Source organism: Patagioenas fasciata, chromosome 4 (assembly GCF_037038585.1).
Source record: "Patagioenas fasciata isolate bPatFas1 chromosome 4, bPatFas1.hap1, whole genome shotgun sequence".
In the NCBI taxonomy this organism is placed as follows: Eukaryota; Metazoa; Chordata; class Aves; order Columbiformes; family Columbidae; genus Patagioenas; species Patagioenas fasciata.
Genome location: NC_092523.1, coordinates 34,316,454 through 34,341,170, shown reverse-complemented (window position 1 = coordinate 34,341,170; position 24,717 = coordinate 34,316,454). Strand labels below are relative to the sequence as shown.

Genomic DNA, 24,717 nt, shown 5'->3' with positions numbered 1-24,717 from the left:
AGATCTTTTTCCTCCATTGTGCCTGAAACAATTCTAGCTTCCTAGTAGTCCTCTATGTGTGTAGGGAAGAGAGGACTGAGAGGGAATAAATTGCCAGGTGAGATCAAAGATCACATTTTATCTGTAGTATAAGTATGGTGTAGAGGGAGATATAATTTGTAGAGGTTGTTACTTATTATCCTTCTGTACCATTCATGTGATCTCTTCTGTTCCAAAGCAGCAGAGTTACAAAACACAAAGGGAAAATCCTCTTCAGAGGAAGCACATAGGGCAGCATTTGAACAGAAATTTGTTCTTCCTATAGCAAGATGAAAGGGAGGATCAAGGTTTAATTGTGAAATAGGAATGAAACATTCTTTAGAGACTTTCAGTTCTAAAGGAGCTTGGTTCTGGTCTCAGTTTCGGTGTCCTAACTCCAAGAATAAGTATTACTTTATATTAGACAGTTGCTGAAAGAGTTCACAGAGCAAGAGTAGGAAGTAAGGTCCTTGACCTCTTTGGTAGCCAACCTGCCTCCCTGGGCTTCACAGCAAATCTGTCAGTAGTTCCAGATTTAAGGGGATATAGGGTAGAAACCAGCACAGTCTCCCTCCACAGACCTCCTGATGGGCAGGTGGTTAACACGTTGCTGCACGCTATAATTTCAAACACTTTGAATTAAGAATTAGAGCCCAAGTTTGCTCTTTTCTGACCGAATATGCAGCTACCCACTCTCTGGTCAAGAGGGACAACATGACTACCTAAAAATGTAAGGTGAATTCAGTGGTGTTGGTGTGCTTCAAGTGTCACTGCATGAGCCCTGCAGATGATTTGACAATGCCAATGTAGTCGAAGCAGCAGCACTTCTTGTCACATCCAGAAGCTAACACTGATATATATATATTTTTTAAAAATTAATAATAATAATAATAATAAATAATTACTCTCTCACATAAACAAAACTCTCTTGTAAGAGGAGACACTGTACGTGGTTCAGTATGAACCTATTGGTCCTTTATTTATATGTTAAAAAAGTAACATTCCTATGTCAGCAATCAGTCACTGTATCTGCTTCTGGGATATGTTCTCAAGGATCTTCAAAGCAATTCGGTGCGGCGAGACAGCCCATGGGGCAGACACCCCGCGGCTCGGGGGTTGCCGTCTCGCAGCCGGGTCCTGCGGCGCGGAACCAGCCACCGCCCCCGTGCCGCGGCAACTGCCTCCGCCGCTTGCCCCGGCCAGCCCGTCCCGCTTTCGGTTTCACTTCTTCCGGCTCTGGGCAGTGCGTTCCCTCAAGGTTTTCGTGTGCTGAGAAACTTGTGCAATCCCTGGATGCCCCCAAATCGAAGGAGATCAAGCCCGCAGCGGTGAGTGGATGCCGTTCTTCGCTTTTCAGTAATAAATGCAGATACCAGAGGTGCAAAGCCAAAGTCCTGCTCAGGCGTTTAGGCGATTTCCTTCATCTTGGATTTCTCTTAACTTCCAAGGTAGCCAAGTCGGTGCTACTGCTGTTTGCTTAAGGAGTGTGCTTTGGTGCTTGTGCCCGGATGTCTGTCCTCAGCTGGCAGGAGGTATTTTTGTGTGTTAAAAAAAAAAAAAAAGGTAATACAGGCGAAGTGGGAATAGTGGGAATGCCCCTCCTCGGATATGCTGGAGGCTCCCCTGCTAAATTCTCCGTTTTTTTAAAAGTTCTTGCTCGTAACTTTAAAAACATTGTTTGCTATTGACCAATAATCTAATGTGCTCAAAGCTAGATCATGTTAATTAAACATAGGTTCCAAGCAAAGGAAAATGTGAGCTGCAGAACTAAGCCCCTATTGCTGGGAGTTAATCTTTTGAGAAGCTCTTCTAGATTCCTGTTAAGTCTAGTAAGATTAAATTCTATTCTATAGTATGTTCTGTAGTGCAGCACCAATAGTCTTCTCTACCTGGAAGGCCATCATGCTGAGACTTGAATAACTGGTAAACTGAGGTTGGCAGGTAGTTTCCAAATTTGTTGGCAGAAGGCCGTACAGATATGTGTATGTAGAGATTGTCTCCAGACAATCAAAGCTTCAGGAGTGAAAGTATAAGCTTTATATTTTTTTTAACAAAGAAAAAATTGAAGCAGAGGAAGCTTGGTTTACCATTTTCTACTAAGCATGGAAAAAGTATTCTGGCAAGCAGTCTGAAAGTATTTGTTCTCCCTCTGCTAAAGGTTAATTCAGTGGAGAATTATATGGACGATACACTGGACTCTTCTCTTGATTAGCAGAAATGCTATTTAATTAGACAAGCTCTGTGACTCAGCTGGCTAATGAACTCTTACTGCTCTAAAGCTCCTACAGCTTTATTCCAGTCAGAATTTGTGTGGAATTAATTTTATTCCTTATCCATTAAAACTGTATTTCAAAAGCAGTAGGTGAATTTAAATCTTATGGATAATAAAGCAAACCTGAATAGAATACAAAAAAGTTTGAGAATCATCAGAAATGTAATACCTACACAGGCAGAGCCGTTGAAGATAGAGCAACCAGAGGCAGATATCCTAATGGAAACACTCAAAAGAGATAGCTGGGGTATATAAACTCTTAAATGTGCACGTTTTCCTGGAAATATTTGGATGAATGTATTGAATCTATGGACCGTGTTTTCTCTACACCTTGGCTGATCTCCATTTCTTTCCCTGATTATATTGGTACTGATTTGTTTTGTCTGCTCTTACTTTCTCATACTCCTTTCTCTAGCCTCATATTCCTTCTTTCACTATGAGATGGCAAGACAGAATTTTGTGTGACTGCCTTGTAAAACAAAAACTGGCAAGAACTGTAAAATAAAGAAGTGGCATATGAGGGATTCTTACTGCATATAACTATAAATATTTTAACTGCAGTTAAGCTCAGAGCTCAGTGATTAACATTGACAGGCCTGTGTATAATTTGTCATATTTATTGTAGTCTATGCATGTTAAAGCAATGCAAAATTAATCAGAAAGGGAAAATGGTTGGAAATGTTCACTGATAATAGATAAAGTGTTGGTAGCTTTTTGAACGTAATTATTTTTATGTAATACAATACTATTGTTTTTCAAGAAAAATCTTAGTTTCGAAAGATTTAGACATGCCTTTTCTGCACAAATGAATACTACTTTACGGGTGAAAAATACTGAGTGCTTGCTCAGTATAAACTACATGTTTTTTGAGTCTGGCTTGCTTAGCCCTCAGTTTAAGATGTAAGTTGTGTCAAAATGATTGTAATTTGTACTGTGTTCATTTTGCCTTTTCAGATAAAACGATGGGCAGTGCTACTCTTTGGTGGAGCAGCTTGTCTGTCAGACTGGTGTCTATCTGCTTGCTATGTGCCTCAGCTGGAAAACAATGTCAGATCCAAAATGAAATGGCTGACTGCAGTCACCTAAAGCTGACTCAAATTCCTTCTGATCTCCCAAACAATATAACGGGTTTGGATATTTCTCATAATCAGCTAAGACAGCTAGGTCCTGCAAATCTGACCAAGTACAGCCAGCTGGTTTACTTGAACGCAGGCTACAACAGCATCTCTAAACTGCAACCAGACTTGTGCCAAAATGTGCCCTTGTTGCAGATTCTGAGGTTAGAACATAATGAATTGCATAAGCTCCCTGACAGAGTCTTTGCTTCCTGCACCAACCTGACTGAGCTCAATCTAGGATACAACAGAATAGATATAAAAAATGATCCTTTCAAAACGCTGGAGGTAAGCATGAGTAATGCATCTTTTCATGTAAATAAAGTATAAATGTGGATTTTTTTTTTTCCAGTTTGTGTACAGAACAGCTGCCTATTTGCCTCTGAAAATGCCCAGCATGTAATGTCCCTTCATTGTTTTTCTAAATAAAAGGCCTGGTGGCTTCTTATGTTAGAGCACACTGGAGTCTCAACCATCCTTAGGAGTCAATGCTCTCCATCCCCTTTTCCCTGTTGCATCCCATCGAGGCACCTCTCCGTACAGGATTTGTGCTGAGAGAACAGCAGCAGATGACATATAGGGCAAAATGGATGCTGTGGAATCTGCATTGCCTGGGGCTGAAAAATAGTTGCTAGCCTAAATTCTCAAGGTCAAGGTGTAATTACTCAGACCATGGAGGCCAGTGTTTAGGGTGAATGTAGTGTCTCACAGGACTTTCGGCTTTGAGAAAGAATTAAAATCTTTTTTTTACTCTACATTTGTTTCTCCTGATAGTTTACATGTAGTTAAATATTCTTCTCTGTAGCATCTATGTGGTTGGGGAACCAGCACAGAAGGCAGGGAAAGACTTTTCCATCGTCTTTGCACCAAGCAGGGAATCATGCAAAAGGACAAAAGAAAATAGAGACAATGTGCAGCTACTAATCATTGTATAATGTTCTAATGAGTGTGCATGTTGTTTAGAACAAATCTGAACTTTTCTGTTAAACTCAGTATTCCAGTTCAGTTACCTACAATGTCTGTGCCTGCACTGGAGGACTACTGACTTTCAACTAAGCACAAATGAGTGCAGCCAGCTTTGGTGCTGGGAACAGACCTGATGTTCTGGCCACCCTCACTTTGCCGCTGCCATGCACTGATGGAGGCCTGGCTTGAGGCACCTCCAGGCACATTCTGTGGAATCACTTCAGAGCAGCATCTCCTGCCCTGCAGGTGCAGGAGTCATATGAGAACCTGGGCATTAACTGGAGTATGACAAGCGCTGATCTTTGTAGGCTGCCACTGCACCCCTTTTCCTCACTCCCATTGGTGGGGGTGGACCACAGTATAGACACAAGGTTTAATACTGTGGTAGTTCTAACTGCAGCCAGCTGTAGGCTTTTGCTTTTATCACTTTATCTGGAACAGGAGGGCTTTCAGTGAATTAAGGAATTTTAGATAAGGTAATTCTTTGGTTTGCAGCAGATAATTTAGCAGTTTAAGACTATGAACACAAAAGTTACAGGTGTAGAAGATACAGAATGCTTCTTCCTGCAGGAGCTTGAAAGCTTCCATTTCTCTGTTACAAATCTAACTGTATTATTGCAACTAATTTCGAATCAATTAGACTCCAATGCAATATTTCAAAATGGTGTTATACAAAATAAAAATAATTTTATACTTGTCTGTTGGTATCTTCTTCCCAGAACTTGAATATTCTGGACCTATCTCATAATCTTTTGAAGTCAGCAAATTTAGGATTGCAGCAACAGTTGAAGAACCTTCGTGAGCTCATGTTGGATAGCAATCAAATCACTGAGTTAAAAAAGAAAGACTTCAGTTTTCTTAGCAACACCTCATTGAACAGTCTTCATTTGTCATCAAATCCACTGAAAGAGGTAGGGAACATTTCAGCAGAAAATCAACAGGTGTAAGTATAAAATGGAACTATCCTGATTTATCCTTTATGGTTGTATGGCATTTACATTGCATTTTTGATCCATTGAGGTCAAAGATAAAACCATCCTAATATGTACAGTGTTACTGCTGACGTCCAGTAGTGATACCCATCATTATTTTTCTCCCATTGAAATCAGCAAGAGCTGGTTCTGTGTTGATCAGATGTGTCAAGCAATAGCTAGATCAAGTAGCTCCGTGAATCCTTACAATGTATTTTCTATGCAGGATTGTTTTTGTTTGTTTGTTTGTTTGTTTGTTTGTTCTGAAGACGGAATGGTTGACATACTTTCTAATTTGGGGAAAAGTGCAATGTTATGCAAGGTTAGTTATACAGCCTAGGTCTCACTTCCTAGTTAATCAAAGAGAATGTTCATTTGTGCCTGTGGGGTACCCCAGAGAAAGAATGATTGCAGAAAAGTATACTCACTCTTTTAAAAAAACAAGTAGGTGTTTTCTCTGCCACCTGCCGTACTGTTCTCTCTGACATACTTCTTGGTGCTACGATATGATTTTTTGAAGAGTGATGGTAAGTATTGCAGTTCTAAACTGGCTGACCCACAGCATATGAATACTGAATTTGCATTGAATTTGCTGAGCTTTTTTTCCCAGTTGATTGATCTGTAAAGAACAGGTATATTGAAATTACAAGAGTGGCATAAGCTTGTAGCACTGCTGAGAGGCAACCCCACCCTCCTCATTCCCTTGCCCACTTCATACCTCTCACTTTCGCATACAAGCTTTAGTGAGGCGATGCATTGGATCAGTGGAGAACCTCTACAGATGTTTTGGCTTGTTTAGCTTGTGGTCAGGCTGGTTCCCTATCTGATTCACCATGTGACTGCATGTATGGTCACATTGGTGCAAGGGTACATAGTGAGTGTAAGTAGATGGGACTGCTCCTTTCTCGCGCAGTGCTACTTTATGCTAGTTTAACCTGCTCTGATTTTACAGCACTGCTGTATGAAAAGCAGCCTTACACATTTATGCTGTGGAAGCAAGTGTGTGGTATCACATTTCATGAGTCTAGATTCTGTTCACCCAGAGAAAGTGGGTTTCTTCTTGGCTGCCTGAAGGCCTAAATAATTTTTTTTACAGTATATCTAGTTTTGCACTAGTATATTGGTATCCCCAGCAGATGTCAATAAAAGAAAGCTGAAGAAAGGCATTATCCCAATTTCTTAGATGCTCCTAGTGAAAGCGTTTTACCAGTTGGATGCAAAATTGTAATTAAGTTGCATCTCACTAAGCAACTTTCTATCTTCTTCTAGACAAGTACTACTCAGAATTAGGATAATAATAATGTTACAAATTTTAGAACTTTTTATCACAAGAAGTATAAACTCCAAGAAGTGTTTGTCTGAACTTGGCTGTGGAAAAACTTGAATCTAAGAGTTATACTCTGCTTGAAAAATCTAATTTAAAAACCTTTCCAAATTTTGGCTTTATGGGGCTACTTTCTTACATAATCCCCTTGTTTGGATCAAAACTGTTTTTTCTTTTCCTTTCAGTTTCACACAGGATGTTTACATGCAATTGGAAATCTCTTTGGCCTTGTACTGAACAATGTTGAACTTGGTGAAAATCGCACGAAGAAACTTTGTACAGAATTATCAAACACGGCGATTCAGAATCTCTCACTGAGCAACGTGAATCTTTCATACATTGGCAAATCAACTTTCCAGGGACTGCAAGGAACAAACCTTACGGTTTTAAACCTTTCCCAAAATTCTCTGTCTGTGATAGAAGATGATTCATTTCAGTGGCTTTCAAGTTTACAGTACTTAAGCCTGAAGCACAATAAGATTCATATATCATCACGTTTATTTTATGGATTATCCAGCCTCAAACATCTGAATCTGATAAATTCACTTATTGGGAAAATTGAAGATTTTTCCTTTCACTGGTTATACCACCTGGAGTACCTTATAATGGATAATAACAATTTTCCAGGAATTACTGCTAATATGTTCACAGGTCTGAAAAACCTGAAATATCTGAGTCTCTGTAACTGCAACATAAACTTACAAAGAATAACTAATAAAACATTTTCATCGCTTGCTAATTCCAGTTTGCAAGTTCTTAATCTCACAAAAACAAGAATTTCTACAATAGAAAGTGGGGCGTTTTCCTCCTTGGGACACCTGAAAATTCTCGATCTTGGTCTCAATGAAATTAGTCAAGAGCTCAGAGGTCATGAATTTAAAGGTCTCAATAATATACAAGATATTTATCTTTCCTATAATAAAAATTTGACTTTGCGAAGTGAATCATTCATTTTTGTCCCAAGCCTTAGAAAACTAATGCTGAGGAAGGTAGGTTGCAGTAATCTGGTGCTTTCTCCTTCACCTTTTCATCCTCTGCAAAATCTGACTGTCCTAGACATCAGCAATAACAACTTAGCAAACATAAAAGAAGACTTGTTTGATGGACTTCACAAACTTGACATTCTGGATTTGCAGCACAATAATTTAGCCCGACTTTGGAAAGATGCAAATCCAGGTGGGCCTGTCCTTTTTTTGAAAGATCTTCCCAACTTGCGTATTCTTAATTTAAAATCTAATGGGTTTGATGAGATTCCCGTTCAGGTTTTCAAGGGTTTGTTTCAATTAAAAGACTTGGATTTAGGAGCCAATAATTTGAATTTGCTTCCAGCAACTCTGTTTGATGACCAAAACTCTCTGAATTTCTTAAACCTTCAGAAAAATCTGATAACCTCAGTTGAAGAAAAAGTATTTGGCCCAGCTTTTAAGAGCCTGAGAATACTGGAGATGGATTCCAATCCATTTGATTGCACCTGTGAAAGCATTGCTTGGTTTGCTGATTGGCTTAATGCGACTCACACTTATATACCTGGATTGACGTCCCACTACATTTGCAACACCCCCCCTAAATATCACAGTAATCTGGTGTTACATTTTGATAGCTCAGCCTGCAAAGACAGTGCTCCATTTAAACTTCTGTTTGTGGTCACTACCACTACTGTGATGCTAATAATTTTTATGGTTCTTATCATCCATTTTGAAGGATGGAGAATCGCTTTCTACTGGAATATTTCAGTAAATCGAGTACTTGGTTTTAAAGAACTTGACAGACAACAGGAAGAATTTGATTTTGATGCCTATGTTATTCATGCAAGACAGGACAAGAATTGGGTGTTGAAGAATTTCATGTCTCTGGAAAAAAATTACCACTTTCAAATTAGGTTTTGTTTAGAAGAGCGGGACTTTGAAGCGGGTATATCTGAATTTGAAGCCACTGTTAACAGTATACAAAGGAGCAGGAAGATTATTTTTGTTGTGACTGAGCACCTCTTACAGGATCCCTGGTGCAAAAAGTGAGTAGGATATAAAATTTTATATGTAATGGAGAAAATTTCTTAACAGTTTTTTTAAGAAGGTAATATATTTTTGGTGTGTAATTTAATAAAAAATGCCATGCAAATTCTATTTTAATATATTTGCTTAATAGATCATAACTTCAGAATAATTCCTAAGTTAGCAAAGTTAATTGTTCCACATATACACTAGTGGGCATTAGAATCTCTCAGTCACTATATTTTTATACAAAAAGTCATGCTGTCACCTGTGCAGATTGCTTGCCTTAAAATTACATGTTTGAAAAAGAGCAATGATGGGTGAGATCACTATCATCCAAAGGTTGTTTTTATTTGTCTTTAAATGTCTTTCTGATATAGTGATCTTACAAAGAAAGGAACTTTGCTAAACAAAGCTATATCAAGACAGTTGACTTAGGTTATATTTTTTGTCTTTAGTTAGAGGGTAAGTAATTTAACATAAGCAATGACAATGTTATATCATTAAATAGACATTAAGACCCCTGTTGGAGTCAAATACTGGAGTTTGCAATGTGCTGTTATGTGAGCTGTTAAAAGAACTGTTTGTCATTTTTTCCATCCATATGAAGGAAAACACGTATTTTTCTCTTCTTTTTGCTTCAGCTTTAAGGTGTATCATGCTCTTCAGCAAGCTATTGAACAAAGTCGGGACTCCATTATATTGATCTTTCTTCATGAGATCCAAGATTACAAGTTGTATCATGCACTTCACCTGAGAAGAGGAATGTTCAGATCTCGCTGCATCTTGAACTGGCCAGCCCAGAAAGAACGAGTCAGTGCATTTCATCAGCAATTAGTGATGGCACTTAAATCTAATAGTAAAAAACATTGAATTATGAAAGTACAGATTTGAATTATGGGGTCATTTTATTGCATATTTTCTGTCATTGGAAAACTATAAAGTCTTCAGGAAAACCTGAAAAAGTTTGCCGTGCTGGAAAGATACATAAGTCAGTATAATTTAGTCTATATTCATGTTCTTGCTGATATTTTGATTCACCTGCATGAAGTGACATGTTAAAATGGATCATGACTGATAGTCATTTCAGTTTGTACATCAAAAATGTGGTAGAAATTCTGAAAAGCAGAGAGAATGACTGGTGTCCTACCAAAAATGTCCATCTGGTGTAGTGTGAAAAAGACATCGACTCTGCTTTAAAGGGATATGTAAAAGAGAATTCAATAATGATAAAATAGCAAATTCTGTTTAGAGGGTAGAGTGGACACTACTGCTTGCTTTCATAACACAAGGGGAGACTCAGTGAAACTCAAATTGGAAAGCTTTCCATGTGATGCAGAGTAAGGATAATAACATGGAAAATTATTTCTGTAGTTGAAACCAAGAAACATAGCAAAGTTTCAAAGTGAGTTTTAAAACCTTTGTTTTAAGTGAAAGCTGAAGAAAGAAATGTGACCCCGTGAGCAGCCTGTTCAGAACACACGGCAAGGGATTCCTTATGCCTTCTGGGTGGTGCTAATACTGCAAAACCAGATTTTCAGACTGAGTCAACTGATTTAATCAATGTGGTATAAGTAAACAAACATTTTTACTCCTCCCTATCAAAATTCAGAGAGCTGGCAGAGGACATTTATACTGAGAGCTGACACCTTACTTATTCAAATACTCATAAATGTGGGCCATTAAATAGAACTTGAAATCAATGTGAAGTATGGCCAATGCATAGCTGGTGCACCTGTTTAAAACGAGTAAAGGCATAGATTTTTCTGCAGCATAACCAGAAGACAACTTTGTGGGGGAGCTGATGCTACTGTAATTTCAATACTGAAATCTTTATTACTAGTCAAACAACAACAAAAAAATAAGCCCACCCAAAGAAATGGTTTTAAAGCATACCAGAAATTTTACTGTGACTATAGTTATAGATAGAGTGGGAAAAAAACTTCAAAAGTAGATGAATTTCAAATTTTATGTTTCCTTTTTTCTTTATGGCTGTACGTAGTTTTGCCTCTGATAGCAAAAAAGAATGTTGTAAAGAAATTAGACAGAATTCTGTAGTTTAATTTCTTCTATATTAATCTAGTTTGTCTTTTTTTCCGTAACATACTTTCTAGAAACATGGGCTAGTTGGCAATTGCCAGAGCATTAAGGTTCAAATATATTGGCTAGTAGCTTGATACACAGAGATCTGAGAACCAGCAAAGAGTGTTCTGAAAGGATGTTCATAATGTTTGAGGCTGTTTGCAATTTTAAGGAGTGTTTGAACACAATTTATTGTAAATTAGACACTAGACAGTCATTTATATGTTTTTGTCAATATTTAATTGCTACTCCGAGGACCATATAATACACTGTAAATTTTCAGTAGATGTGTGACCTTTCAAATCTGAAGAATATTTTTAATTGCCTTTTTTCCCCCTCGAATTTCCCTCATCGATTTCAATACCACCATTACTCCAAGAATCAATACGTAACATTTTAAGCAGCTTTTCTCATGATTTGTTGTATACATAGATTAAAAACTTTGTGTATTAATAGGTTTGTATGTCCCATGATGATAAAACTGTAAATGACAGTGTGTAGACTGGGGTGTAGACTGTCTGCAGTTGCTCAGGAAGTCCTGAGTGAAAACAAAAGGGGCTTTGTTTACAGTTGAAGTGATAGATGATGATTCCCTAATTACAGTAATAGGATTATCCCCATTGTGATGCTTTCATCTCATCTTTCTGACCTTTTCAGGTGAAGTGACAAATTCTTTGTGCTTAGGCCATGAAATTTGAGGAGGCAACTCTGTAAGGATGGGGTGGCAGGTATGCACCATGTCAATCGTTCTTTCTCTTATTTAAAGACTAACATGTGGAAGTGTTCTTATGTTTCCTAAATCTGTAATGACAAATAGTAGCAGAATTTCTCATTCCACATCAACATAAATTGTTTGGAAAATGTTAGCAGTTCACATGGATATAAAAAATGACATAAAGATCCAGAGAATTCATGGAGAAATGCCTAGGTGAAATGTGATACAAGAGGTCAGACCAGATGATCAAGTGGTCTTTTCTGGCTCCTAAAACCTGACAAATGACGGTGTGTCTAAATTCCATAAAGATTTTTCTTGTTACTACAAATGCCTCCAAAATCAGTGTCAAAACACTGAGAAAATGTTTTATGGATGCTTAGTTTGTGTTTGGTTTTGTTGTTGTTGTTGTTGTTTTTTTAATAGCTAGGAATACAAACTAAAGGTAATTGCAAATGTATTAAAATAATTTTAAATTATACAAATAGGATGTGTTCTAAACATTTATTTTAGTATCTACATTCAGTTTAAAATAATTTGCAACAGAAAAAGACATTATAAAGGCTTACAATGAGAATTAGAGGAATGTTAAAAAAAAGCACAAAAGCAGTTAGCACAGTGCCAAGAGTAATCTTATACTTGACATAAAAATTTAATATACATTTTTTCTGTCTATCTGAAAGTTACCAATTTCTGCTCTGCTCCTGTACATTTGATGGTGAGTAAATGGGCTTAGTGTGGTAGAGATCTGTAAGTGCTCTCAGGATTAACAGTCCATATCTGAGCTGGGTAGTTGCAGTGTGCAGCATGAGACTATATTATGCTGATTTGCTGAGGAGTCTGATACTAAATAAATGAAAAATATTTCCAGACTTATAGTGTCAAAGATATTACCTAGGACTAAAGAGGAATCATCTGTATTGAAAGCAGAATATCTAAATGATTTATCTCTGTAGATTTGGGGTGGAACCTGTTTCTGCAGTACTTGAATGACAGAGAATTATGAACAAGTTACAGACAGTGATGTTCATAATAGGTTCTATACCAGCTCTTCATGCAGAGTTGCTTTGGGGCTGCAGCTGAGGTAAACATACTGTAAATCAACAGTATTATGCTCAATTATGCTGCTTTCACTGTGGCTCAGTCAAGGCTTTTTGACATCATGAGGAATAAACAGAGATCGTTCTGCTATTATGTTTATGTGGACCTATTCCATAACTTCAGTCAGAATATATTTATTTTCATTTGTAAGAAAAAAGGCCAAGAATATCCCAATTTCAAATCTCAGTTCTCTATTTGGTCTCTTGTGTGCTCCACTCTGCCAGTTCATTGCACTCCTTGCTGTGCTAGGCAGACAAGGCAGGGATAAAATTCCCCACTTCATACCCTTGCTTGTTGTCTAGCAGCAGCTGCCAGCTTTAAGTTGATAGTGCAAGTAGTTGCTTGATATATAATCTTGGGCTTTTATGTATAAAGGAGCTGTGCTATCCTTCAGCCTGTGCTGTTCTTTTGGATGCTACCATGGGCCACGTCACCTGCTTGTCCTTTCCACAACACCAGCCATGACAGTGTCCCCAAACTGCTGCTAGTATGATCACTCTTCTATCCACCCAGACAGACAACCCCGTGTTGCAAAGCTAGTGCAGTATTTGCCCCAGCCCCAACTCCTGTGCCTCTAGCTGCCTGGTATTTGTAGCAGATAGACAAAGGTCTTAGATCCTGACACCCGCTAATGCTCTTCAAGCTGCCTGGGATTGTTGGTAGTATCTTTGCACATAGGCAGTTGCTCCTTGCAGCTCCCTTCTGCAGTTGCCTGACCTGGTGTAGCAAGGTGTACTGCATTGGGTCCATCTTGCTCCAGGTTTCTATAAACCCTTTTGGCACACACCACACAAAGGGTGTTAAGCAGAGCCCTGCGGCCCTAGCAGGTGGGATTGGTTTCTGCCCCTTAATACTAGTGGCATTTTAACAAAAGGGAAAACGCCACGCTTTATTTCCTTAGCCCACAGATTGCAACTTGTTACTGCTCTACGCTTCCCTATGACAGGTGCTTAGGCTGATGGCGGCTCGCAGGCTTTTTGCGGGCGGGGTGCACCGCTCTCGGCCGGGTTTGTTTAGCCTAGCAACGCCCGCTGGGCCGGGCAGGAGGCTGCGGGAGCCCCGGCCGGGAGAGCCGCCGGCCGCCCCCGCCCGGCCTTGCGGGGACGGGAAGGGGCTCCCGGCCCGCAGCCATGAAGGTAGCGGCCCTGGACCTGGGCGTCCTCCTCGCCAAGCTCCGCCGTGCCCCGCCGGCCCCCGGCCAGCGCCCCGCGTCCGGCGGGGGCTGCGTCCCGGGCAGGGCGGTACCGCCGGCGGAGCGAGCGGGTGGCCGCCCCCTGCACCTGGCGACTGCCGCGGCGGACAGGGAGCCCGGGGGGCGGGCGGGCGCCAAGGCCCTGTTCATCACCCTGCCAGACATCGGGGAGGAGGTGGCGGCGGAGAGTGACGGCGAGGAGGCGGCCAGCAGCCCACCGCGCCACGCGTGAGTGCGCGTCCCCCGAAACCCGGGGGGGAACGGGGAGGGTGTGCGACCCTCACCTGTGGGGTTCCCCCAACCCAGCCTTTTCTACCTGTGCGTACCCTGAGAGGTACTGAACATCTCTCTCCGCTGGAGTGCCCTTCCCCCGGGGTGTGCTGGAGGTAGGACAGAGCATCTTCAAGAGCAAAGGTGACGGTTTGTACCAGGGCTGTGTTCGGCGTCTGTAAGAAGCAAAGGGTTGGACTGTGCTCGGAGTGCCCCTTGTACGGCGGGTGGCTGTATGCTGGGGGAAAGAAGGTATAAGAGCCCAGCCCCGTGTTAGGGCCCAGGTGTGTCGGAGAGGCTGAGCAGGGAAAGCAGCCAAGTCCTGAGGGAGTGCAGGAGGTGCTGAGCTTGAGTAGGGATCATAAAGGTACATGTGCAGGTGTATGACTTGTATCGAAGTCCATCCCCAAGTTGCAGCTGTGCATCAAAGCACACATTTCAGTCATTGCCTTGAAAAAATCTGAAGTGTCAATAACGCATATGAGACTTTATTTGGATGCTTCTGTGTTTAATCTTCAAGGTCAACTTTGGAATGTGTAGGTTTTGCTGAAGATAAACCTGTGTGCTGTAGGATTCAGTTGGTGATAACTCTGCTGAAGCAAAGGTATATAGCAGAAGGGCTTACTGAAGTCAGTAACAGTTGTATCGTATTGGTGGAATATTTTGTGCTCTTACCAAAAAAAGGCTGCTGTATATATTATGCGAACATCTATAATTGCTGCCTCTGTAGTACTAAACTATGCAAGTCTTTGATATTGCTGACAGTCAGGGAAACTTGAATATTTTGTCAAATGTCAGTGGGAATGAATGTCTTTTGGAAAGTTAAGTTTTTAGCTCTCTAGGACTGAAATCTCTTTAGTACACTGTTAAACTTTCAGATGGTTTTTAGAACCTCTACTTTTAGTTTGGTTTCCATGTAGCATAATATTTAAATTACAGTACTCTTTTTCTGAATCTGTAGCTCTTTCTTGGCAGATGGGTTGTGCTTGTTCCCCAGTGTCCACAGTCATTAGAGTAGGTATGTTAGGAAATATTCAGTCCTTTTGGAATCTGTTTATGATGTCTTGTGAATGTGACTGATCTGTTTCTGACTGTGTTAGTAGTGTTTGCTTTGGAAGCTTTAGTAGCAACAGTGTATTGAAAGTCACTGCCTGCTCTGTTTTGAAAAAAAAAAACAAACAAACAAAAAAGTGTTTTAAACTGATTTCAGGGAGTGTCTCTAATTCTTGTGTTGTAAAGTATAGTAATCATTCATTCATCTTCTAATTATCTTCTATGATTTTGTGCACTTTGAGCACATCATCTTAGCCTTCTCCAAGGGTTCTAGACTTTTTTAGCTTTCTTGCTGAATGTGGCTCTATTCCCTTTTGTTCATAGCCCTTCTCTTACTCCAGTATGTCTTTCTTGAGATGCAGGGACAAGAACTACATGTAGTCTTCTGTTTGTGGATGCAATAAGGTTTTACAAAGTGACAAAGTAATGCTTTCCATTTTGGTCTCGATATCCATTCTGACGAGGTGGTGCCAAGCCTGCCTACAGGATCACATAGGAAGAGGCGGTTGACTACACAACTGAAGACTACCTCTGATAAGAAAGATAGAAGGGTGATTGTAATAGGAAATTCCGTTCTGAAAGGAACAGAGGGCCCAGTATGCAGGGTTGACCCTCATCTTAGGGAAGTCTGTAGTCTACCTGGAGCCCGGATCAAGGATATTGCTAGAGAGCTCCCCAGACTGGTGCACCCGACAGACTACTACCCGCTGCTGGTCTTCCAGACAGATGGGGAGGAAGTTGCTTCCCGTAGTCTGAGGGGAATGAAGAATGACTTCAAGGTCTTGGGAAGGATGGTGAAAGATTCAGGGGCTCAAGTGATCTTCTCTTCACTCCTTCCCTCTTCAAGTGACGATGTGGGGTGGAATGGGAAAATTCAATCTCTAAATGGTTGGCTCCAAGACTGGTGCTACAGGCAGGGCTTTGGTTTTTTTGATAATGGCTGGTTTTATAAGACTCCAGTCCAGACAGTGTTATGCGGAAAAGGCTTATCTCGCAGAGGCAAAAGGATGCTGGGGCAGGAATTAGCTGGCCTCATTTGGAGACCTTTAAACTAGGCTTGAAGGGGGATGGGGTTGTAGTTGGGCTTGCCCCAGTGGGGCAGCATTCTAAAACAGATGAGGACTGGGTGGCCTCCTGTGCCCCTAGGGAGAAACTGGTGTGCTCTGCTCGCTCCCTGAAATGCCTGTACACCAATGCGCGCAGCATGGGGAATAAGCAGGAGGAGTTAGAATCCTATGTTCGGTCGGGAGATTATGATCTGGTGGCAATTACAGAAATGTGGTGGGACAGTTCACATGACTGGAATGTGGTCATGGATGGCTACGCCCTTTTCAGGAAAGACAGGCCAGCCAGGCGTGGTGGCGGAGTTGCTCTCTATGTGAGAGAGCAACTGCAATGTACTAAATTCTGCCCAGGAGTGGATGAGGAACGAGTTGAGAGTGTATGGGTCAGGATCAAGGGGCAGGCTGGCAGGGGTGATACTGTTGTAGGTGTCTGTTACAGGCCACCAGATCAGGCTGAGGAAGTTGATGAGGCCTTCTATGGGCAGCTGAGAGTGGCCTCACAGTCACAGGCCCTGGTTGTTGTGGGTGATTTTAACTTCCCTGATGTTTGCTGGAAGGACCATTCAGCCAGCCAGCCACAGTCCAGGAGGTTCCTCCAGTGCATTGGTGATAACTTCCTCATGCAGATGGTGGAGGAGCGGACTAGGAGAGGTGCACTGCTGGATCTCATCCTCACTAACAAAGAGGGTCTGGTCGAAGCAGTAAAGGTCGAGGGCTGCCTAGGTTGCAGTGACCACAAGATGGTGGAGTTCAGCATCTCATGTGGCAGGAACAGAATAGCAAGTAGAATTGCAACCCTGGACTTTGGCAGGGCTAATTTCGGCCTTTTCAAGCAATTGCTGGGGGAAATCCCATGGGCAAGACTGCTTGAAGGAAAAGGGGCCCAAGAGAGCTGGATTGCATTCAGAGATTGCTTCTTTCATGCTCAGGATCAGAGCATCCCCACACGTAGGAAGTCGAGGAAGGGAGCCAGAAGGCCTGCGTGGTTGAATAGGGATCTGTTGGGTATGCTCAAGCAGAAGAGGCGAGTTTACAGGTCATGGAAGCAGGGACTGGCCACTTGGGAGGAATATAAGGCTGCTGTTAGAGGATGCAGGAAGGCAGCTAGGGTAGCCAAGGCCTCCTTAGAATTACAGCTGGCGAGAGGGGTCAAGGACAGCAAGAAGAACTTTTTCAAATACATAGCAGATAAAACTAATACCAGAGGCAATGTAGGCCCACTGATGAATGAGGTGGGTGCCCTGGTGGCAGAAGACACAGAGAAGGCAGAATTGCTGAATGCCTTCTTTGTCTCTGTCTACTCCGCTGGAGGCTGTCCTGGGGAGCCCTGTACCCCTGAGACCCCGGATGAAGCCAGGTTAATGGAGGAGTTTGCTTTAGTCGATGAGGACTGGGTTAGGGAACAATTAAATAGTCTGGACGTCCATAAATCCATGGGTCCAGATGGGATGCATCCGTGGGTGCTGAGGGAGCTGGCTGAGGTCATTGCTAGACCGCTCTCCATCATTTTTGCCAAGTCTTGGGAAATGGGAGAGGTGCCCGAGGATTGGAGGAAAGCAAATGTCACTCCAGTCTTCAAAAAGGGCAAGAAGGAGGACCCGGGTAATTATAGACCGGTCAGCCTCACCTCTGTCCCTGGGAAAGTAATGGAACAGCTTATCCTTGGTGCCATCTCAAGGCACATCAGGGATAAGAGGGTCATTAGGGGCAGTCAGCATGGCTTTACCAAGGGTAAGTCATGCTTGACCAACCTCATAGCCTTTTATGAGAATGTAACAAGGTGGATGGATGATGGCAGAGCGGTGGATGTGGTCTACCTTGACTTCAGTAAAGCCTTTGACACAGTCCCTCACAGCATCCTCACAGCTAAATTGAGGAGGTGTGGTCTAGACAATAGAGTAGTGAGGTGGGTTGCAAACTGGCTTAAAGAGAGAAGCCAGAGAGTGGTGGTCAATGGTGCGGAGTCCAGTTGGAGGCCAATATCTAGTGGAGTGCCTCAGGGGTCAGTACTGGGGCCAATATTATTCAATATATTCATTAACGATTTAGACGAGGGAATTGAGTGTACTATCAGCAAGTTTGCTGATGACACTAAGCTGGGAGGAGTGGCTGACACACCAGAAGGCTGTGCTGCCATCCCGCGGGACCTGGACAGGCTGGAGAGTTGGGCGGGGGATAACCTGATGGAATTTAACAAGGGAAAGTGTAGAGTCCTGCATCTGGGCAGGAACAACCCCAGGTTCCAGTATAGGTTGGGGCATGACCTATTAGAGAGCAGTGCAGGGGAAAGGGACCTGGGGGTCCTGGCGGACAACAGGATGACCATGAGCCAGCACTGTGCCCTTGTGGCCAGGAAGGCCAACGGCATCCTTGGGTGTATTACAAGGGGGGTGGTCAGTAGATCGAGAGGGGTCCTCCTTCTCCTCTACTCCGCCCTGGTGAGACCCCATCTGGAATATTGTGTCCAGTTCTGGGCCCCTCAGTTCAAGAAGGACAGGGAACTGCCAGAGAGGGTCCAGCGTAGGGCAACAAAGATGATTAAGGGAGTGGAGCACCTCCCTTATGAAGAAAGGCTGAGGGAGCTGGGTCTCTTTAGTTTGGAGAAGAGGAGACTGAGGGGTGACCTTATTAATGTTTATAAATATATAAAGGGTGAGTGCCACAAGGATGGAGTCAGGCTCTTCTCAGTGGCAAACAATGATAGGACAAGGGGCAATGGGATCAAGCTGGAACACAAGAGGTTCTACTTAAATTTGAGAAAGAACTTCTTCTCAGTGACGGTAACAGAACTTCTTCTCAGTGAGGGTAACAGAGCACTGGAACAGGCTGCCCAGGGAGGTTGTGGAGTCTCCTACTCTGGAGACATTCAAAGCCCGCCTGGACACATTCCTGTGCGACCTCACCTAGGCATTCCTGCTCCAGCAGGGGGATTGGACTAGATGATCTTTTGAGGTCCCTTCCAATCCCAAACATACTGTGATACTGTGATACTGTGATGTTCGACAGTTTTGGTGGTGGCTTCGGTTGTCACTGTACAGATTCCCTGATGACTCCAGGATTGCTTGCTGAACTGTAAGTGCCAGTCCTGATGTAAAGGTGCTTTAGGTTGTTTTTTCCAGGATAACCATTGACAATACATATTTGTGAATAAATACTTTTATCTAGATATTTATAAACTTATCTTAGCAAATAGTAAATGAATTGAAATATTACAATTGCCAGATAAGTAAGCTATGTAACAGTGTGAAAATAATACAAGTAGGAACACAAACCCTCCCTGATGTTTGTATTTTATTTTCTACTACTCCCATCTAATGCATTTGGTTTTTGTTTCGGAATAAATTGTAAGTGCTTTCAGGTTTAAACTTTTTCTGCATTCATGTAGAACAGTAGCCTTCCCAGAATAGGGAGGTGAATCTGGTTTGAAGGGTATCGACAGAGTTCTGTTTAGAAGGTATATGATGCTTTATATAAACAATAACAGAACTAAATCAGTGTTGTTTGCCTATAATTTCCCACTAGTTGTTTCTTTTTTGAATACCAAAACTAAATCCAAGTATAATGTTCTGAGACGTTATTCCTGTTGCAGGCCTGATGACTTTTATAATTAAAAGAATAAAGGGATGAAATTCACTCTTATGACAAACTAACCAGTTGTATTGGGATGAAGAGGAAACCCTATTACATTAAAACTGCTTGTGTGCAGCAAAGTGCATATTTTGGCTTGCGATTGAAACACTTCTAACTGATATCCCCTAATTATCCCCTAACTGTTATACTTTTGTATGCATAGTGGCATTTCAAATATTTTATTCATAGCAGTCAAGCTTATTCTGATAAGCTATTGTCTGTCTTAAAAGCAAAACAAAACAGAAAGATGTAGAAGGAGGAATAAGATACATCAGTTTGACAAGGAAAGTCTATACCTTCACATTAGCATTTTTTAATTAGATGGTTTCACCCAAGCTTTTAGAAGCAGCATTGTAATTAAATATTAAAAACTTCAGTATTCCTTGCCTAGAGTTCAGATTTGAATTTCTGAGTTACAGAACATAATATTATGTTATTGATAGGATGCTTTTGCCTACCCAAATGAAGTAATTGGTTAATAAATGAAAAGATCCATTTTATGTCTTACTGCTTTTTTTCTTAGGTGCTGACAAGTTGATAGCAATCAAAATACACTGAGAGTGCAAAACAGTGAAAATCCGGAACTAATATCTTCCTGTCTTTGGCAGGTACACCGAATTTTCTGAGCTCCACAACTACCAACAACTTGTCCTAATACCATATAGGGCTAAACTATAGCAGTACTTTGTAGGATTTTACATTTAGTGTTTATTTGCATAGTGACTTCATATCCTTCTAATAAAATTAAAGGAGTGGTAATGAATAAATCTCTCTTTCTTTAAATGGAAAAAAAAATCCACTTCTATTGCTGTTTGAAAAAAATTATCCTACTATATGAGATAGTGAAATTCTTTGCCTTATGCTACACTTACTAAAATATGGTGATGACAACCAGATGCACAGAATCCACTTTTTAAGCAACATTAGTTTTGCTGACCTAACATGTTTCAGTAACTAGAGGAGATAATAGCCCTTAGGTGATCTAAAGGTAAATTGGGCAGGCTTAAGTTATGTTGTTTAGAAGTGGGTAATATTTTGTAGAAATTAATTGCACTGCTCCCCATATTCTGCATAGTTCTAACACCTGGAAAATGTGTTTGTGAACTTGGAATGAGAAGGGTAGCTTTATCTGCCATGTGAAAATCTCACTGTCTCCTGCTAGCTTTCATTTCTCAGTAGCTCCAGTTTTGGCATTCAAAATGATTAACTTTGAAAATGTGGGTATAAGTAACTTGATGAGCTGCAGAAGAGGATGGAAACTCGGGTTCCCTGTCTGCTGTTTTAACCACTAAAAGCAATAGATCTCTTTCATGCTGTAATACATACTAGCCTAGTTAGAGCATTACAGTTACTTAGCTGCTCATTTGCATTATATTGATGTAAAAGAGTAAATGAGGTAATGTGGTGGTTTGTCATAGTCTATTTTTTCCATTGCAGATAAGTGTAAAAGTACTTAGAGCTAAATTTTAATTTTACATGGTACTAGGAAGGTCAATATTTCTCTAGATAGATGGAACTAAAAATAATTACTACCATTTTATATGGAACATAAGGTTTTTGGTGAAGTCTTACGAAGTTTACAGCAAGTACCCAATCCGCTAGAGAATAAATGTCAAAAAAAAAAAAAGCTAACACCAAAGAATCCAAATTTTCCTCAAAGTGCTTTTGTTGCTTTCAGATGCTAAGAAGTTATTCTTGTGTACCCTTATTAATCTGTGTTGTTTATAGGAAACTGAAGTGCTATGTTTACAACCAGGCATTTTATTTCTGATCCACTGAGCAGGATCACTAGCATTAGCCATGAAAGGAGAAGAGGAATAGCCCTGGGCTGATCTTGTTATGCTTAACTGTGATTGTGAATTCCTCTAAAATCTTCCTCTAAAGTCTTTCACAACACTCTCTGAATGAGTGACAGTTTTTGCATCCTTATTCTTCTCCCTCCTGACTAGGTGTGATGAACTACTAATAGTCTTCAAAATAAGCTCTCTTTCATTTCGAGTGAGTTTTATATGTCAAATTTTCCTCAGAGATTAATGAACAGAATGGAAAAAAAATGTTCTGATCTCTTTGATGTTATACTGATGAAAGAAGTCTGTTACGAAAAGGTACTAACTGAATTTCCAAATGTACAACAGTAACAAGAATACACAGGGAAAGTCTTGTGGACCACTTCCAAGTGTTTGTTAGGCTGCTACTCCCTCCCTGTCTGTTCACAGACACTTGATCCTGCAGCAGTAAAAGCCTCCTATCAGATCCAAAGAAATAAAACACCTTCTCTAAAACACTAATTAGCATTCTTTATTATTGCAGTTAATTAAGATGATAGTATTTTTCTTAAGGTTGATTCATAATTTATATTAAAAAGTCAGATTTACTTCTCTAAATAGAAGAGGTACTTAATATGCATATCTTACTCTGCAAAATTGTTTATATTTCCTAGAACCAAGTGTTATCCTTGTATGTACATTTTCACATCAAGCCAAGATTTGAAATAGGGTTTTTTTTAAAGTACTCAACAAGCTCATCCCAACTTAAAGGCTTTAGAATTTTGAAATGTGTTAAAATAATTGTAGAAGAATAAAATTACTATATACAAATAAGCCTACCTTTAAAATTAAAGTGGTTTATTGCTACTTTATTTCGTAAAGACAGGAGCAGAACTCAAGATAGATCATGGTTGCAAAAGCCTGAAATGTATTTCAGGAGTCAGTATGAAAGTGCCTAATAGTAGGCATTTCACTTATGTGTATGTAATACAGATAGCCACATAAGATGTTGTGTTGTATGTAAATGTATTATTGTTGTATTAAAAATGATGGCCTGTTTTTTCCCTTATTCCACGTCTTTAGGAGTAGCCCTGAAGACACATAAGGGTACTACATGTGTGCTGCTCTATGTGTTGCCAGTGATTTAAAACAAATATTATGTTTACTTATTTCTTGTTTTTCTTCAGATGCAATAACAAGTGAAGACTTTAACCCCAAGGAGAAGCAGGTCTTGGGCAAAAGAGGTGATTTTGAGTGAAGGTAGTGAACGCTGTGTGCTGAAGGCTGCCACAGAGGACTAACAAACTGCAGAGGGTGATGTGGGGAAGCACCGTGGAACCTCTGTGCTTTGGGATGCCAGTTCTGAGAGAACCTGCTGCTACCTGGAAGCAAAGAGTGTTTGTGGTTCTGAGCTGCAGTGGGCCCTCTTATTAGCATACTGCAGGCCTATATATATATATATATTAAATTTAGCCATTGTGCAATTTTTTCCCCTAAAATGAGATATAAGAACAAATCATAGCCTTCTTGGAGGCCATCTGTGTCATGAGGGTTTAGGGTTCTGCTTGCTGCAGAACAATGTTTAGGTTTCTTAGAGAGAAGCGCAACTTAAGAGTTCAGTGATTGGTTCACTCTCTTATTTACTGCATGGGGAAAATATGCCAAGCCAAATGCTGCTTACCTTTTCTCCAGGAACCTGATACCTCTTCACGAAGCAAACCTTCAGGTGTCTTCCCTCCCTGATAACCGTTCACTCCAGAGTCTGTGTCTTGGGGCTTCAGAGACAAACTTTCAGGCGAGGCCTGTACCCGTTGTGGTGCAAACTGTGAGGATTCTTCTCTCCCTGATAACCGTTTGCTTTGGAGTCTGTATTTTAGAACTCCAGTAGCAAACTTTCAGGTGAGACCCGACAACCATATGCAGAGCAGACTTTAAGGGGACAAAATTCTTAGAAAAATAGAAATATAATGGAGTAGAGGAGCAGGAGGGCTTGCTCAAGCTGGGTACCTGTGCAGAGGTCCGCCCAAGCATGGAAAACTGCAAACTTTTATATCTTTACAGACCATTCACACTTTGATTCCGTCCAGTAGCAATATTTCACCACCAGGTCCTTTGGTCCCCATTGCACCCTTTTTCTCTGACTTCACGTGGGCCTCTGTTTTGTTCAGTTGTAGACATTGGTTTTGGTCCATATCCTTGAAGGTATCATTTTGTCTGGATAAATCCTTTCTTCTCAGCAAAGTGCAAAATAGGCCCCACTTTGCAGATATCTGTAATGTCTCTGCATTAGCCTTGGATCGTGGTTTTCCCAGTCAGTTCCATTTTTCCCAGCAAAATGCAAGCTAGACTTTATCTTGCAAGCATTTAGTGTAGTCTGCAGTTGTTATCGGTAAATAAGAGCTTAACATTTTAGCAAATCTAGTCTACCAAGTAATGTGAATCACAGAGTATATTAACAATCATACAAACTTGTATCTCTAAATAATCCATTTTATTTGGTGTGCATCTACTTAGGCTAAATGATTAATATTAAACTTGAATTGGGCTCATCTGCTATACTCTGAGTAGTAAAACCATTGCCATACAGCTCACTTATTTAGCAGGGAGACCTCAAAGTGGGCTCATCCAGGCTGTTGTATTTATAGAATGAAGTGGTTGACTTGTAGTCAAGTTGCATACAGTAGGAAAAGTATGCACGAGATTCCCTGTGCCCACAAGCCACCAGTGTTCAGTGTGCCACTCTGCTTCCCTGTGGGTCTCCTGGACGGAGTTCTTGGCCTGGCTACAGCTCAGGCCCTCACCTCCCCTGGAGCCTGGACCAAACTGCTGCTGGTTTGGCTGGGGGGTATCGAGTGCATCCGCCACAATCTGCCTATCTAGACCATAGTAATTGCAGTGTTACTATGAGATAATGAGGAAGTATATTGATCAGCTGTGTTGCACTGATGAGGGATGATAGTCCTTTGGCAAAGTCTTTCAAGATTACCTCCTCTCTGGAGCTGAAGGCAGTGTATTACAAAGCTGTCTTCTTTTAGAACCTAGTGTAGTTTCTAAGATTATTTAGGAAAATATTTTTCCCTACATATGAAGAACCTTACATTATGGCAAATTATATTAATTTGATCAGATCACGAAGACTGTGCCCTGAAAACTCACTGACATTTCAACTATTTGAATACTCCTAGGGTAG

General features: G+C 41.0%; 1 protein-coding gene across 2 annotated transcripts in view; it reads left to right on the top strand.

Annotated features, from left to right (window-relative positions):
* TLR3 (toll like receptor 3) overlaps positions 1–12,555 on the top strand; it is a 33,426-nt gene extending 20,871 nt beyond the window's left edge. The window contains exons 1-5 of one of the 2 annotated variants that reach the window (XM_065837745.2): positions 1,162–1,346; positions 3,245–3,693; positions 5,091–5,282; positions 6,852–8,677; positions 9,302–12,555. In XM_065837745.2, coding sequence (XP_065693817.2) covers positions 3,253–3,693; positions 5,091–5,282; positions 6,852–8,677; positions 9,302–9,530 — 2,688 coding nt within the window. In that variant the 5' untranslated portion in view covers positions 1,162–1,346; positions 3,245–3,252 and the 3' untranslated portion in view covers positions 9,531–12,555. Of the gene's footprint in view, positions 1–1,161; positions 1,347–3,244; positions 3,694–5,090; positions 5,283–6,851; positions 8,678–9,301 lie in introns of those variants that run through there. The other variant, XM_071807592.1, reaches the window with a different exon arrangement.
* Positions 12,556–24,717: the final 12,162 nt, after the last annotated feature.